At 40.5% G+C, this 16,357-nt stretch overlaps 1 protein-coding gene across 1 annotated transcript; it reads left to right on the forward strand.

Moving 5' to 3' along the window:
• The first annotated feature begins 2,690 nt into the window (after nucleotides 1–2,690).
• Nucleotides 2,691–3,746, forward strand: LOC147557093 (uncharacterized). The gene has a single exon (XM_086658751.1). It carries the CDS (start codon nucleotides 2,691–2,693, stop codon nucleotides 3,744–3,746), a length of 1,056 nt encoding a protein of 351 aa, XP_086514877.1.
• The last annotated feature ends 12,611 nt before the right edge of the window (nucleotides 3,747–16,357 follow it).

The following is a 16,357-nucleotide window of genomic DNA, read 5'->3' on the forward strand; positions in this document are numbered from 1 at the left end:
GACCGACAGACGAGCCACTCGCTTCAACAAGGATAGCCAGACCAACAATCAGACGCTCCGAGAGATGACTTTCAGCATAACAATAGGTAGGCGCCTGGCGGAGCTGGCACCTGAACTCAACAGCATATCGGAAACTTTGACAAAGGAGCTCACATGGAAAGAAACGGAGTGGGAGTTCGAAGGATATAGGGATAACAAGAGGCGCCGGAAAAACAACGTAATCATTACAATACACGACGAAATGACGCCCCCCGTGGTCTTCACCGATTAGGATCTAAGAGGGGTAATCACACCCCACACGGACCCTCTAGTGATAACAACACTAATGGCTAACTGGACTATAGGGCGCATCCTAATCAACACCGACAGCTCCACCGAAGTTATGAGCAAAACATGTCTCCAAAAACTTCAGGTAAGGGCACACTGTACCGAGGTCTATGAACACTACCTAACGGGTTTTGGACAGGATCAAGTGTAGGCTGGCGGGATGATCACCTTACCCATACTCATCGGAGAAGGGACTGTAACATCCCATGTTTTCGGTTAAAGAAATAAAAGGCAACGGTTAGAAGAGGGACTATTTGGCATTTAGGATAAGTCAAATTTGGGGTCAAATGGTAATGGGAGATTTTAAAGGGCCCCCCGTTTTTGTTAAAAGGCATACCCATGGTTTCATTGACTTAGTAAAAGACCTTTGACTTAGCTTGGTTAAAGGACCCCCCTCCTTGAATGGGTGAAACATACCCCTTTTAAAGGAGTATTTCACCCACATTAGAATTTTAGTTGTTACAATTATAAATCTTCCTAAAACACAAATCCCTAGAAATTCCTTTCTTATATTCTTCTTCCCTCTTCTTCCACCGGAATTGTCAACATCACCGGTGACCATCATCAACGGGGAAAGTTCATCGGAGTTGTGCAGCAATCTCACATTGTTGTTGCACTCCTAAACCACTTCTCTATCCCTTTCTAAACTCCTAAACCACCATGGATGAACCAAGTTTCAAAAGTTTTGGAGAAATATCAAAGGATCCTAAATCATCAATTTCTGGGCAAGATTCAGTCTCCCAATAGGTATATGAACATATCCTAACACTTTTTTTTTAAATTATATGATATATTCGTTGGTTGTATGAAAGCTTTTTGGGTGTTGAACACGAAGGGTTTTTTCGGTCTGGTCCCATCGATAGTATTTCTATCATTCCGGTTTGAGGTGGCCGAAATTTGAATAGCACAGCAACTCAACGTTACTGTGCAATAATACGGTAGGATGACACCGAAATTTGTACGTTCCCACGGTGGACACGGGCCGAAAAATGTACATAAAACAGTTGACTTGGGCCGTTTTGACTAAAATTCTCTTTTTCTTATAAGACTTTGCTGCTGTGGCTACTTCTCAACTTCCATCTCAAATTACTACACACACTTGGGACTTTGCTGCTGTGGCCACTTCTCAACTTCCATCTCAAATACACAAGAAAGGTGGCATGATGCAGCCGAAGAAAACGAAGCATCATCGGAATTTGGATGTCTTAAAATTGGAAATCGTGAATGTGGAAAAGAAGAACCCAACCTTGAAGTTCCAGATAAGAAAGAAGAAAATCAAGAAGAAAATAGACCATATGAAGGTTTTGTCAGCATTGATGTTAGTGAGTATTTTCGAACTGAACAAGTGTTTGAAATGAGAGACGAGTTAGTTAAATGGGCAAAAGAAATTGGTATAAAAAACAAGATGGTTGTTATGATTGGTAAGTCTGCTGCGCGGAAAGGTGGTAAAAAACCGAAGATGGATTTACAATGTGAAAGAAGTGGAGAGTATCGTTCACATCTTAAGGCAGAAATAACTCCCAAAACAAAAGAACCGTCCACCAAAAAGAGAAAAACGAGTACTAAGAAATGAAATTTCCGTTTCAAGTTAAAAGGAATACCGATAGACGGAGACATTTAGAAGGTGGAAGTTGTGTGTGGGATCCATAATCATCAACTTACAATGACCTTAATTGGTCATGGATATGCCAATAGATTGAATAATGAAGAAAAGGCTTTTGTTGAAGAACTATATCAGATTGGCACAAAACCAAGACAAATTCTTTCTCAAATAAAGCAAAAATTCAACGATAATACCTCGACAATGCGTACCATACACAACGAAAGGATATGAATCCGGCATAGTCAACAAGAAGGTAGAACTCATATGCAACAATTGATGAAGTTGTTAGTGCAACACAATTATGTTTATTGGCATTCAATTAAGAATGAAACAGGGGAGATTACTAACTTATTTTGGGCACACCCGGAATCTATCCAATTGCTGAAGTGCTTCCACACGGTGTTAATGCTTGATTGTACATACAAAACAAACCGATACGGGAAACCACTGCTTCAGATTGTTGGGATGACTTCTACTATGAAATCATTTACCACGGCCATGGTTTTTATGGATGGAGAGGCAGAACATCTATACACTTGGGCTTTGAATCGTCTGAGGACATTATTTTCTCCTAACTCTATGCCCAAGGTATTTTTGACTGATCGGGAACAAGCATTAATCAATGCAATTAGGTGAAGTCTTCCCACATGCAGATCGTTTATTATGCACTTTCCATATAGATAAATGTGTGGTTGGAAAGGTTAAACCACACTTTAAAAACAAACCATTCCGAAAGTTCATGTCAATGTTCCGACTAATCATGTTTGCAGAAACCGAGGAGGATTATAATCGCGCTGTTGAAGATTTCGTCACAACGTGGTCGAAGAGTAATGCTATTGATGTTATTTATGTTCAGAAGACTTGGTTGCCACTTAGAGAACATTTTGTAACGGCATGGACCGATAATGTGATGCATTTGGGCAATACTACGACGAATAGGGTTGAAGGTGCACATGCGAAGCTGAAAAGAAATTTGGATACATCCGAGGGTAACTTCGTCACATGTTGGGAATCTATACATTCAATGACTGAGACGGAGATTGTTGAGATTAAAGCTACATTCGAGAAAAGTCGTACATCAGTGAAGATGTCTCATCAAATCAACGCCTTTAGGGAACTCAGAGGTTATGTCTTACACAATGGACTTGATCTGTTGGTAGATGAGGTGCAGCGCGCAAAAACTATAGGAATTGATTCAAATTTGTGTGGATGTATGTATAGGTCTATTTATGGTCTCCCTTGTGCTCACGAGATGGAAATTATTATGAGACGCGGTGAGGTGATATCTTTGTCACTCATTGACCCACAATGGACCAAACTCTCAATTATTCCTACTCCTGAGGTATATAACGAACTTCAGAGTTCTTACGAAATAGGATTGTTGTACTCCATGTGGGATATGTCTACCGGTCCTGAGAGAAAAGCCGTATTAGAAAGGTTGAGGAGTATTGTTTGTCCTTCAATGACATCCATGACAGAACCCTTGGCAAAATTGAAAACCCGAGGAGCCCCAAAGAAACCAAGGAACAGAAAACAGAAGGAAGCAGCCATATCTACTAAGAGAGATCCTTCTCGTTGGGAGTATGCACAATGTATTCCTGAAACACCGGTTCCATCGGCTAAAAGTGCACGGAAAGCCAATAGAAGATCTCTCGGTAGTGGTGATTCATTTTTACGCCTAATGCCTGAGGTGATTTATCCGTTTATCAGTACTATTACAAACGTGCCAGGAGACGGTTATTGTGGTTTTAGAGCTATGTTTGGATGGAGATCCTTTGGAGGTAGGTTGGATGGAGATCCGAAAAGGTGTTCTTAATGAACTCGAAACACGTCCAGAGTTATATAAAGCCAGATTTGGGTCTTTTTATGACCGATTGTTGGTTTCAACCAACAATTTTGATACACCAGCTGAAGAAGAGTTTTGGTATACTCACGGAGAGACGAATTATTTAATTTCCACTCATTTTAATATAATGTTGATTCATTTGGCGAAATATGATTCAACGACATTTTCACCTTTAATCATTGGTCCACCACCACCATCTTCCGAAGGTTTGTCTCAACCACATAAATTGGTATGCATTGGTTATGTAAACAACTGTCATTTCCTTAATGTTAGGCTACAAAATGAAACTATACTTCCTCCGATTCCTAGGCAATGGTCTCGATAAGCTACTTCAGATGCAAGAAGGTGGTTGACTATTTGCGAACATAAAATTGACAGTGGCGATAATTTCAATCCACAATTGGAAGAAACCCCATCAAGTATGAAGAAGGAAGAGGACGCATCATCGAATGCAATAGCAATAGATATGGAATGAAAACTTAGGTTGAAGTTGTTTTTTTAGTAGTAAATGTTAGTTGAAGTTGTTTTTTTAGTAGTAAATGTTAGTTGAAGTTGTTTTTTTTACTAGTAAATGTTAGTTTGAAGTTTTTCATTAAACGTAAAGGTTTTTTGGGTAATGCATAAAAACGGTGGACAAGCACCGAATTTGGTGGCTTCTAACGGCTCGAGCCCACCGAAAATATGCACAGTACTTACTGTATAATATTTCGGTGGGTTGGAACCGAATTTTTCACATATTGCGGTCTGTAACGGCCGAATTGTGCACAAATTTCGGCCTGTAACGGCCGAAATGTGCATAAATTTCGGCCTGTAACGGCCGAAAATTTGCACAGTAACATTGTTGTCTCACCTTCATTATTCACGGCGGCAAGGAACCGAAATTTTCGCCCTTATCGGTCTGTAACGGCCGTATTTTTGCACATAAACTTGTTTCTCACATTCCCAACACAACACATCAAAATTTACGTTTTCACCATATAAACCAACTTTTGGACATATCAAAATATAACATTTCAACCATATAAAAATCAACTGTTTTAACATATCAAAAGATAAAGATTCTGACATCAATCCAACAACTAAATCTCATTTAACACATCAAAATATAAAAGTATCTAAAACCGAAAGACTAGTCCTATGTCTAGGTCTTCCTCCTGCCCACTGCCTTTGTTTTTGTCCTCTTCGTTGTATTTCCATCCTGAGGCCTCCGGGGTTCCTCTGGTAGTTGCTCCTCCCTCAATACTTGCCGAAGAATTCCTTTTCCTTCCTCCAACCCAGACACATCTAGTGTAACAAGGGCATTCCGAATACCATCTATCTGAAAAAAAACCAAGACTGTTAACATGTATTTCCATCCATACTAAATAAACTAGATTACATGCTTTATGTGTACTTACGTAGTAAGCAATCGAACCGACTGAGCTTCGTGCTTGGTTCGTCTTCCGATGGATTAGGTTTTGGACCTTCGGGTGAGATATTCGAATATAGATTCACCGAGTGACCTTTAATCTGAATTCTTGTAATACGATGCACATCCTTTAGTGTGATCGTCATTTCTCCAAAGGGCTTGTGAAAGGTGTTAGTATCTTCATGCCACCTCTCGCTGAAAGCCATGATAAGAACCCGGTCAAGTTTCTGGTAAGAGTACTAGCGATTTGCAGAAGTCCTGATGCTTGCACCTTCTCACGAACTACTTTACACTCGAGTTCTAGGTCCCAAACATGTTCCTTCTTTGTTTCTCGTATAGTTTTACTTTTAAGGGCCCCACTAGCATACCACTTGCGTGATTATGTAGTTTCAAAACAGAACGATCCTACGTAAACATAAAAGTTACGTTTATTGAAAGTTAACAATATATCGTCATATTAAACATTGATAAGTGCGAAAAACAAAAAAAACATACACGTACCTCGCCATTCAAAATCTGATACGCAATATGGTTCTCATAGTTCTTGAGAACGCTTCGGTCTGTCGGCCCTCCTGGAAAAGGATTCGCACCTGCTTCACTCGTCGAGTCGTCGATACTCTGCTTCTTCCTAGCATCCTCCTTCCTCGTTCTCGCACTTACACTTTGTGCGACACATTCAGACATGATTACAGGTAAAATAAGATATATAAATAAAGTCAAACAACATGGAAAAAATGGCATTAGGAAGCTATTGATGTAAACAGTACTTACTGTGCAATATTTCGGTGGGCTCGAACCGACTTTTTGCAATTTTACGGCTCGAGCCCACTGAAAATACGCACAGTAGGTCAAATATTGTTGTGCAATATTTCGGTGGGCACGAGCCGTCAAATGACAAAAAATCGGTCTAGTGCGACCGAAATATTGCACAGTAACTAATAAATTGAACCCTTCGGTCTGGTGTGACCGTATTATGAGTTTGAAACATTAAAATTACTAACTCTAATAAAATTTCAAACACTAAATTGAACAAAAATCATGAATATCATAACAACACACATCATGAAATAAAAAACAACGAAATAAAATCATAAAAAGGTTAGATTTAATGGTTTACTTGAAAAATTTGGAGTTTTTTTTATCTCTATCTCTTTTCTCCCACAACCAGACGCAATGAACTACAAATTAGGTCTGAAACTTGTTGGCTTCTATTGCAAATAAATCCATTGAAGTGTTTAAGCCATTAATTTCAAAAATCAAACAAACTATAACCTAGGGCTTTTTTTGATTTCATTTACAAAGAGATACAGGGATAAAGAGAGAGATACGGGGATAAAGAGAGTGATACAAGGAGCGAGAGAGATATAAACTGAGAGAGAAGTTGTTGTAGGTGATTTGAGAGAGAGGGCGAGAGAGAGAGAGAGGGGGCGGGAGATAGAGAGAGGGGGCGGGAGATAGAGAGTGAAAGGGAAGGAGAAGGTCAAGGGTTTTAGGGTCTATTCTGGTCTTGGGTTAAGTTTGACCTAACGGCGTTAACTTTACCGTTAGGTCAAATATAGATGAAGGAGGTGCTCATTTGTAGAGGGGGCCTATAACCAAATGGGTTATAATGAGGGGCGCTTTTAGCGGGGTGGCCTTTTAACAAAAAAACTGGGGGGCCTTTTAAAATCTCCCCATGGTAATTAATGGAGGTTGATTTAGTTGGGTATAAATATAGAGGGGCTGGTTTGTTAGGTGAATGCAAATAAAGGATCTAAAAAAAATTAATTTTATGGCCACTTTAATGAATAACATGTGGCAGCCACTTAATTTAAAGTGGAAATTCAACCCACTTTCTCCAACTCGGCCAGCAGCACCAATAGGAAATGGAAGGGCGCCTATAGTAGTAGTCAATAGCATGCATGTCAGTGGCTTCGTTGGTGTACACGTTAGCCTAACCAATTGTCACCATATATATAAGGGTTACTTCCTTTAAAACTCATTCAATAGAGAGGGTCAGGAGAAGTGGTTTTATTTGGGCGATTGGTAACTGAGATGAGAGAATATTTGGTGTTTTAATGGTCGGATAGTTTTTAGCGCTTCCTTCGCGTCTAGTTATCGGAATTCAACGAAACTTGTTCCAGGTAACTCTAATCGACTTATGAGGTAATAACTAGAAAGGTCAAAATAATATTTAAAATTAGTAGAAAAGCACAAAACATTTGAAAATTATTATTCAGGTCAAAAAGTATACAAATACTAAAATACCCTTTTTTGTCATTTTTTGTAACTAATTTCTTGTATTTTTGTTTAAACTTTAAATCGATATAACTTTTGTTTGAAATGTCGAATTTCTATAAAAATTATATATTTAGAAATGATTTTTCATTAGCTTTCTAACAAGATCCACTTTCAATACTTTTTGTTAAAAAAAAAGATCCCAGAAAAAAACGGCTTTTTTTCCTTTACGTTTTTCCGCAAACGTGTTTGCAACAATCTGTTATGCAAACGTGTTTGCAACAATCTGTTATGCTAACGTGTTTGCAACAATCTGTTATGCAAACGTGTTTGCAACATTCTGTTTTGCAAACGTGTTTGCAACATTCTGTTCTGCAAACGTGTTTGCATAATATAAACTGCAAACATGTGTTAGCGGATTCGAGTATTAATGTTATCCGGGGGTCTGAACATGAATAGCCGGATGAAGGTCTCCAAGATACACCTTATCAGTCGGATTCGAGGTTAACAGCCCTAAATCCACCCCCATCAGTCTCATTTTTCAACTCTCAGCTCTGTGGGGCTCTCTCCTCCACCTCTTACTATCATTTTCCATTTGTTTTTGTTTTCTTAGGGTCTACTTGATACGTAGTATTCGTCGTGAAAATGGTGGTTGTTTGGTTGAGTCGAAATATAAGAGAAATGCTCTTCTCACGGTGGTATCCGCTTCCTATATCGCGGAAAGTTTTTAACGCCCTACAGCCGAAGGGTTCCTAAACTAAATAGGTCAATCTTTCGACAAAAAAAAACTAAATAGGTCAAACTAAAGAGGCAAGAAGTACAAAAGGAGAAGTTGAACAAAGAAAAGATGAACATACTCATATAATTCAAGCACAACAGAATTATTGCTAAAGTAACTAAAGACTAGAAGGGATTGGAATGACTCTGAATTTACGGTATCAACTTTCATTCAGCCTCCTTTTCTTACCAAATATCTTCTTATCAATTTAAAATCCCACATTAATATAAAAAAATAACATAAAATATCAAGCAAACCTGTAGGTCCAGTCCTCCTCTTCACTAACACCACCATCACCAGCAACAGCATCATCAGTAACACTCGAATCAGACAAACAACTGTTGATGTTAAGATCGTCAGGATGATAGTAATGGTCGTCTTCTTCATCGAAATGATAGTTTTTATTGGCACATAATGAGTCAACTGTGAAGGTAGTGGAGCATTGTTCAAATTTAGTTTCAGCATTTAGAATATAGGATAATTAAGTAGAAAAGGAAATAGAATGAAACCCTAGAAATCGGAGGTAGATGAAACCCTAAATATTGCTCAAATTTAAAGCCAGAAAGATATCTCACCGACCAGGGCAGAATTCCTTCTACCAGTAGCATTGTTCTAATTGGGTAAAGAGAGAGATGGAGGGAGATTTGTTCCAGAATTTCTTATATAATCAAAACGTGCCTGGAAGAAATCGTGGCTTTGATTTCTGCTCTTGACGAAGACATTAGTGAAGAATAAGAAAGAGAGGAGGCGGCAAAGAGCACAGAGAGAAGAAAAAGATTGGTGGGAAAAAGATGAAAAAGCCCTAAATTAATTTAACAGAGGGGTATATTTGGAATGAAAAAAAACTAAAACGACCTTAATGACAATTAGTGATATTATTTTAAACCTAAATAACAATTAACAATAATAGAGTTGACAAGTTTGGATATTTAAAAATAATGTTGGCTTTTTTAGCTATTGTGTATTTTATATTGACCTAAATAGCTATTTTTCCTCGACTTATTCTACATATTTAGCGGTACCGAATTTTCAATTTCGTCCAAATTTGATGGTTCCATTGATGGTTATATCGATAACTGTAGAGTTATACTAATTTCATTTGGGATCAAAATTTTGAGCTACATAGACGATTATTATTCAATTTCTTCGAATGATTTGTGTTCAGAAACATGTTTAGGAGATTGTAGACTATTTCGAGAGTCCAAATATAGATGGGGTGCTGCCGAATTATTTTAGTGCTCGAATTTCATATTTGGACCAGTTTTAGAATGAATTGGAATATAAAGAATTACCCGAATTTTGTCGTATTTCATATGAATGGACAATTTCAGTTATAGATTATACTGTGGGGGTTTATGATCTGACTTGTCAATTTATGAAGACTCTGAAATGTAAAATAGAGTTTATAAGAAGTTGGTTAGTTAGCTTGTATGCTCGGTTATTCAATGGACATGGCTATGAATGTTAGGATCGATCCAAATTCGGTTATTCGAAGTCTTCCAGCGTTACAGATTGTTTTTATGTTTTAAGTTTTCATCGTTTTCTCTTAATTATTGTCTTTATTGTAAGAATGTCTTAGTATAAGAACCTAATGTTTGTATTCGATTTTTTTTGTTATTCTTCCTTATCCCAGAGTATGCGAAGGAGGAATTAGGTCGTCTGGTAGGCGGGAGTCTTTGGTGATGCAAGGACTGAGGTAGGGGTTCTGAATCTTTTATCCAGCATGGTTTTATAGATAATGAATAGAGTTAATTCCTATATGGCCCCCTACTTTGTGACCAACTTCCTTTATGGCCCCCAAATTTCTGTAAATTCAAATATGGCCCCCTATTTTCATGGAAATGTCATAACTACCCTTCTCATTAATATATTTTCAAAATAAAATTAAAAACCAAAAACCTAAATTCCACCTCACTTCCCTCTCCACCACTCATCTCTCTCCACGTCACCTCTTTCTCTCTCCAAGTCAGCAGTCTCATGAAGGTCGCCGGCCGAAAAGTTTTCCGGCCGGCGACCTTCAAACTTTTAAAAAAAAAAAAAAATTTTTTTTTTTTCACTCACCTCTCTCTCTCTCTCTCCAAGTCAGCACTCTCATGAAGGTCGCCGGCCGGAAAATTTTTAGGCCGGTGACCTTCAAACTTACAAAAAAAAGTTTTTTTTTCACTCATCTCTCTCTCTCTCTAAAAATTCCGGCGAAGGGGGTTTCCCTTCGCCGAAATCTGGTCTGTTGAAGAACAGACCAGATCTGGTCTGTTGAAGAACAGTCCAAATCGGTCTGTTCTTCAACAGACCAGAATAGGTCTGTTGAAGAACAGACCAGATTCCAGAGACCAGAATAGGTCTGCTGAAGAACAGACCAGATCTGGTCTATTCTTCAACAGGCCAGATTCCAACGAACGAAAACCCCCTTCGCCGAAATTTTTAGAGAGAGAGAGAGAGAGATGTGTGAAATTTTTTTTTTTTTTTTTTAAGTTTGAAGGTCGCCGGTCGGAAAATTTTCCGGCCGGCGACCTTCATGAGAGTGCTGACTTGAAGAGAGAAAGAGAGAGGTGAGTGAAAAAAAAGAATTTTTTTTTTTTAAGTTTGAAGGTCGCCGGCCGGAAAATTTTCTGGCCGGCGACCTTCATGAGACTGCTGACTTGCAGAGAGAGAGAGGTGAGTTGGAGAGAGAGGTGACGTGGAGAGAGATGAGTGGTGGAGAGGGAAGTGAGGTGGAATTTAGGTTTTTGTTTTTAATTTTATTTTGAAAATATATTAATGGGAAGGGTAGTTATGACATTTCCATAAAAATAGGGGGCCATATTTGAATTTACAGAAATTTGGGTGCCATAAAGGAAGCTGGTCACAAAGTAGGGGGCCATATAGGAATTAACTCTAATGAATATGCTAGATTCTATAGTTATATATGTGCCATTATAACTAGAGTTTAGGTAGCATGGAACTCGATTTATGTGATGAACTGAAATATGCTTGAAATGTTTTGATGGATATGAGAAATGTTTTCGAACTGATTTTACGATGATTGTGAACTACGGGGGATTTTCTTGTATGTACCCGACTACGGATTATGTCAATCTACGGGCATGTAGCCATTGAGGGTAGGATGACATGTGGACACGGGTGTGACCCGTGTGAGACCGGTGAGGTGGGCGACACTAGTCATGAGACCTGTGGGAGTAGAGTGCTTCACTTGCTGGCCATTGGTGCTCGTGCCTCCAGTTCGAGGCTCAGGGACGTACACCTGATCGCTCGCTTGGGAGGTGACATTGACTGGGAATCCCTCTGCTTTGTTTGTGATATGGCTATTGGTTGTTCCACTTCCGTGTTTGATAAGATAATGAATTGAATATGAATATTAGTTTTGATAAATGAATGAAACTGATTTTGTAAGATCGCATTAGATGCATGATAGGGTACCGAAGAGAATGAGGTTCAGGTCCTTCCATGGTAATTGAGGGACGGTTCTCTTATTCGAACTCGGTGATCAAAAAACGTATTTAGATACTTAAGGTATATATGTATCATGAGGTAAACTCTTCAATGATTGCGGAGTCCCTTAGTGGGAGAGGGGCTTACCGGCTAGGGGTAAGTCTCGTTCTCGAGGAGACGTTAGTGCATTAGCTAGTGCCTAAATGGGCTGGAACTATCTAACGCACTCTAGGCTCTCCTGAGGAACTCTCCTCTTATTGGGACCGCACCATGGGTGGGCAGCTAATCACTGCTATTGCTTGCTAGACTAAGAAAATTGGTTTTGTATATAATATATATGGTAACTGGTTTGATAACTTGTTTTGTCATGATGTTTACAATTAAATGAACTTTTGAAAACGTGGTGTTGCGTCATTTTCTTTGGTTTTCGTTTATTGGCTTTTCGTTGTTTCCAAGTTATGTATTTAATACAGAAACCAAAGTCTAATATGTATATAAGTAACACTTAAGAGTTGTTTATAGATTGTATCGACGTTTATGAGGCTTTTATATTTTTGTGGTTCGGGTTTTGACCCGAAACTGAGTTGGGTTTGTTTAGCTTCCGCTTGTAGCTTATTTCTTTGTGTATGCGAATGTATGGTTTGCATGACAGGTTTTGTAGGTGCGATCGATTCGATTTACGGAGCAGACTCTGCCGGATTTTAGTCTCGTCTTTGAATTGCCGGGGCGTGGTCGTTGGGACACAGAGCATCACAGGGACGGCTAGCGGAGCAATGATGCTAAATTTCGTAATCATCGATAAGCTGCATTCATACAACATCATCTTGGAAGAAATTTCTTGAGAGAATCAGGAGCTATAATATCGATGAACCATCTGATGATAAAGTTCCCAATCTTGGGAACAAGCCGCGTGGGCATGGTGAAAGGAGACCAGGCAACGACCAGAGAGTGTTACGCAATCTCGGCTCGGCACTGCAGAAGAAGGGCAACAGTTCCAGCCCCCACGGGCGAAAGAGAAGTCGCTAATCGCTAACGCGCACAGACATGCAAGAATAACGCTGCGCAGGTCACCATCTGATCATCTCCTCCTTGGGTTTTTATCCAAAATATATTTCTGCGAATAAAGTCGTTAGGCAGGGGAAGTAGTGCTACCAGCTACATATTTATTAATAAACAAAATATTTTAGCCAAAAGGAGACACTATAAAAGGAGGAGTCCTAGTCAAACTCACTTTGCTTTGGCAAAACAGGTAGCTTTTGTAGCTAAGGCGATGACCAGAAGCCTCAAGGAGCAGTCCTAGTTAAGCTGAAACTTTACTCAAGTAAAACTGACCCTTCACCAAGGTCTTAAGGAGGAGTCCTAATTAAACTGACCGTGCTCAAGCCAGCAAATTAGGCAGCTCTGGTAGCTACGGCGACGACCAGATACCTTATAAGGAGAAGTCATAGTTAAACTCACTTTACTCGAGTGGAACGCGGTCCCTACTGAGTATCCTAAGGAGAAGTCTTACTTAACCTACAGCCCTGGCAAAGGTGACCGGGGGTATAAAGAGAAGTCCTTGCGAAACTAGTCATGCTTAGGCAGACAAAACAATCCTGGTAGGGAAAGCAACGATCGGGGGTACGGGAGGAGTCCCGACGAAACTAGTTGAGCTCAAGTCAACGAAACCAGCCTTGATAGCGAAAGCTATGACCAGGGGTCTAAGGAGAAGTCCAAGTTAAAACTGTTACGCTCAAGCCAACGAAACCAGCCCGGTTAGCGAAAGTCACGACCAGGGGTCCAAGGAGAAGCCCTAGCTAAACTAGTTGCGGTCAAACCAACGAAACCAGCCCTGGTAGCGAAAGCCACGGCCGGGGGTCCAAGGAGACGTCCTAGCTAAACCAATTGCCAATGAAAAACAGCTCTGGGAGCAGCAGCCATGATCAGGGGCAAAGTCCAGACCCGAAAGGCATTCAAAGCTACGCAGTTACACTAATTTGGGTTCTATTTTGCAGAAGGAATTAGTAAGCTTAGGTCATACTAGAATAAATCTAAGTTATACTTTTTGCAGGGGCGATTATTCGGAGCATGCGTAGTAAGATTAGGGAAACTGCATTAGTAAGCGTAGGATTAATCAAATTGACTGTTTGTTTTGGTATATATACATATATAAAAAGAAAAAACAGGGAAACGTCATTAATGAACAACTATGGCACATCGGAAGAAGAGGAAGGAGCAGCAGGAGCACCGCCAACGACCACCGAGGCTTTGATAATCACAACAGCAACCGACCACCCCCACGATGGCGAACCAAAAACCCGACGGTCGAAAAAAGAACAGGTTCAGAGGCACTTGTGACGCCGATTAATGAATAAACCAGGGGATAGAGAGGATTGGCTACGACCCACGCCGAAAGATTGTCATCATCCAGAAGGTCTCGAGGACGAAGGATCTCAATGAAACCTTTACCGGCCTCTTCCATGCACAAGTTCTCAACAGAGGAATTATCGTCATTCAGGACCATGTAAAAAGAGACCCTCACGTCGCCACCAGGAAGAGTTTCATTGACCATTAGAAGACTCATAACGAGAATTGCAAGATACTCGTACTGTACTTTCAGGCATATTTATAGCACGAAGGACAGTCATGAATGGGCACGGTCACCGAAGAGTCACGACGAACATAAGTGAATGTAAGACGAACAGATTGGCGCGCAAAAAGGAATTATCAAGAGAAACAACATAAAGGCGAAAATTAGTTCCATTAATTCTCAAAGCAGGACCTATTACAGAAGAAATTGCAGAAAAGGACGCTAAAGTTACAACATGCATTCAAGTCTATTACCAAAATGAATATAGAACCCTCAAAGAAAAACCGAGGGCAAGGAAAAAACCAAAGAACGTGAACGGCTAGAAGAGCAGTCACGCAATCCGGTAAGAGAAATGCTACCAGGTACCCCGTTTTCAGAAGAGCAGCCAAGACAAGAAGAAAATCGAGGAAAAAATAACCCTCTTGTCGTCATCACCTTGCCCTGAGCACCTCAGTTGGAGGCAGCACGGGTAACCCTACTACTTGTGGAATCTACCAAAATAGGACATGGGGTTACCACGACCATTATGGAGAAGTCCACCCTTTACCACGGTCATTATGGAGAAACGTCCCTGAAACAGGTAGCTAGTATGAAATCGAACAGAGGCCTCATCTTGCATCTCCGATGAAAACAGAAGATAAAAAGCAAAGTAGGGAAAAATATTTGCAGAGGAAGGACCTTCTCTTCTCTGACTTTTGATGGTGAGGAGTTAAAGAACAAAAGTAGGTTATTTATACTGGGAAGGAATAGCCAAAAGACTTCTTGAAAACAAGTGAGGGGTCATTAAAGTAAAGACCAAACAAATCTCGAAAACGTTCAAGGGAATTGATGATGCATAAAATGTCCAGACGTTGACTAACGTCTGAAGAGTGAAAGATCTGACCAGAAGTCTCTTAGAACGACTCGGCTTAAGGCAGCAGGACAACTAAAACCCCTGATGGTCCACCACACATTCCCCTAACTGGGAGGTCGACTAGAAGAAACCAGCTTTGCACAAAACGCCCTCGGCATGGATAGATCAGCCCTGGGATCTTCAAAGGAATAAAGGGGGGTCTCCACAGGTCCGGCCCATATCTTACGCCCAGAACTGGGAAGATATCAGCGTTGCGCGACCTAATGACTTAATCCCGGACTTTCCAGAAAGATCTCTGTCGGTTACATGTCTTGAAGTGTTTAAGCACGATTGGACTCCACGTATCTAAAAGAGGAAACTTCTCCTTTAGAGTTTATCACTCCGACAAGATATCAACAAAGTATCCTTGAACTTAGGAATTTCCCTTATCAAAGATCCGGGATAGACTCGAAGAGAAACCCTAGATACGCGAAAGAGGTAAATTCTATTACGATTTAACAGCAACCGCCTCACCAGTGCCACTAAGGACAGTCGACCTACCTTCGCCTATAAAAGGCCCCTCACATCGTCCTTCAAAGGACACGATCTATGGAGAACAAACACACCCTCTCTCCTAAAAATAAGATCTTTTCATACTAGAAGGATCACCCCCAAAAACAGAGTTCTCATAACTCGCCCTCCAAAAGGATCAATCAATATTCATTCTTTTACTGCAAAGAGCACCCTGACTGTCTTGAGCGTCAGAGCGGTTTACGAACCCTTTGCAGGTTTTCCCCCCTTTGGGAACAAACGAACAGGAGCAAGGAATCAGGAGCTGGAGCAGGGAATCAGGAGCTGGAGCAAGGAATTAGGAGCTGGAGAAAAGACTCAGAGCAGAGGAGCGGAGCAGAGTAGAGAAACAAAGCTGAACAGAGGAATCTCCCCTCTCTAAACAGAATATACCATCATAACAGAGGTTGTCATGCATCAACTCCCTTTTTCATGCTGATTTAACCGGGAGCCAATTTTCGACATCAGCATTCGGCGCTAGAAGGAGGAGTCTCTCCAGCAAATTCGCACATTCGGTAACTCGAATCCTACTTAATACTTTTTCAGAACTAACTACTCACCTGAGCTCTTCAGGCAAACATGTCCTGAGACGAGCACACTCCACGTGGGACACCCCGCAGATCCCGGAGCGCAGATGAGCTCGCGTTGGAACATGAACAACTCAAGACTTATTACCACCGAAAGGACGAGGATGCAAAACGATTGGAGGAAAGCCTCCGCAAAGCTGAAATAGCCAGGAGGGCTGCAGCACCCAATGAAAGGAAAGAAGTGCTCAAGA

The sequence above is a fragment of the Eschscholzia californica genome, unplaced genomic scaffold, assembly GCF_041429995.1.
Source record: "Eschscholzia californica isolate CP2 unplaced genomic scaffold, dmEscCali1.0.p SCAF_2, whole genome shotgun sequence".
Taxonomy (NCBI): domain Eukaryota; kingdom Viridiplantae; phylum Streptophyta; class Magnoliopsida; order Ranunculales; family Papaveraceae; genus Eschscholzia; species Eschscholzia californica.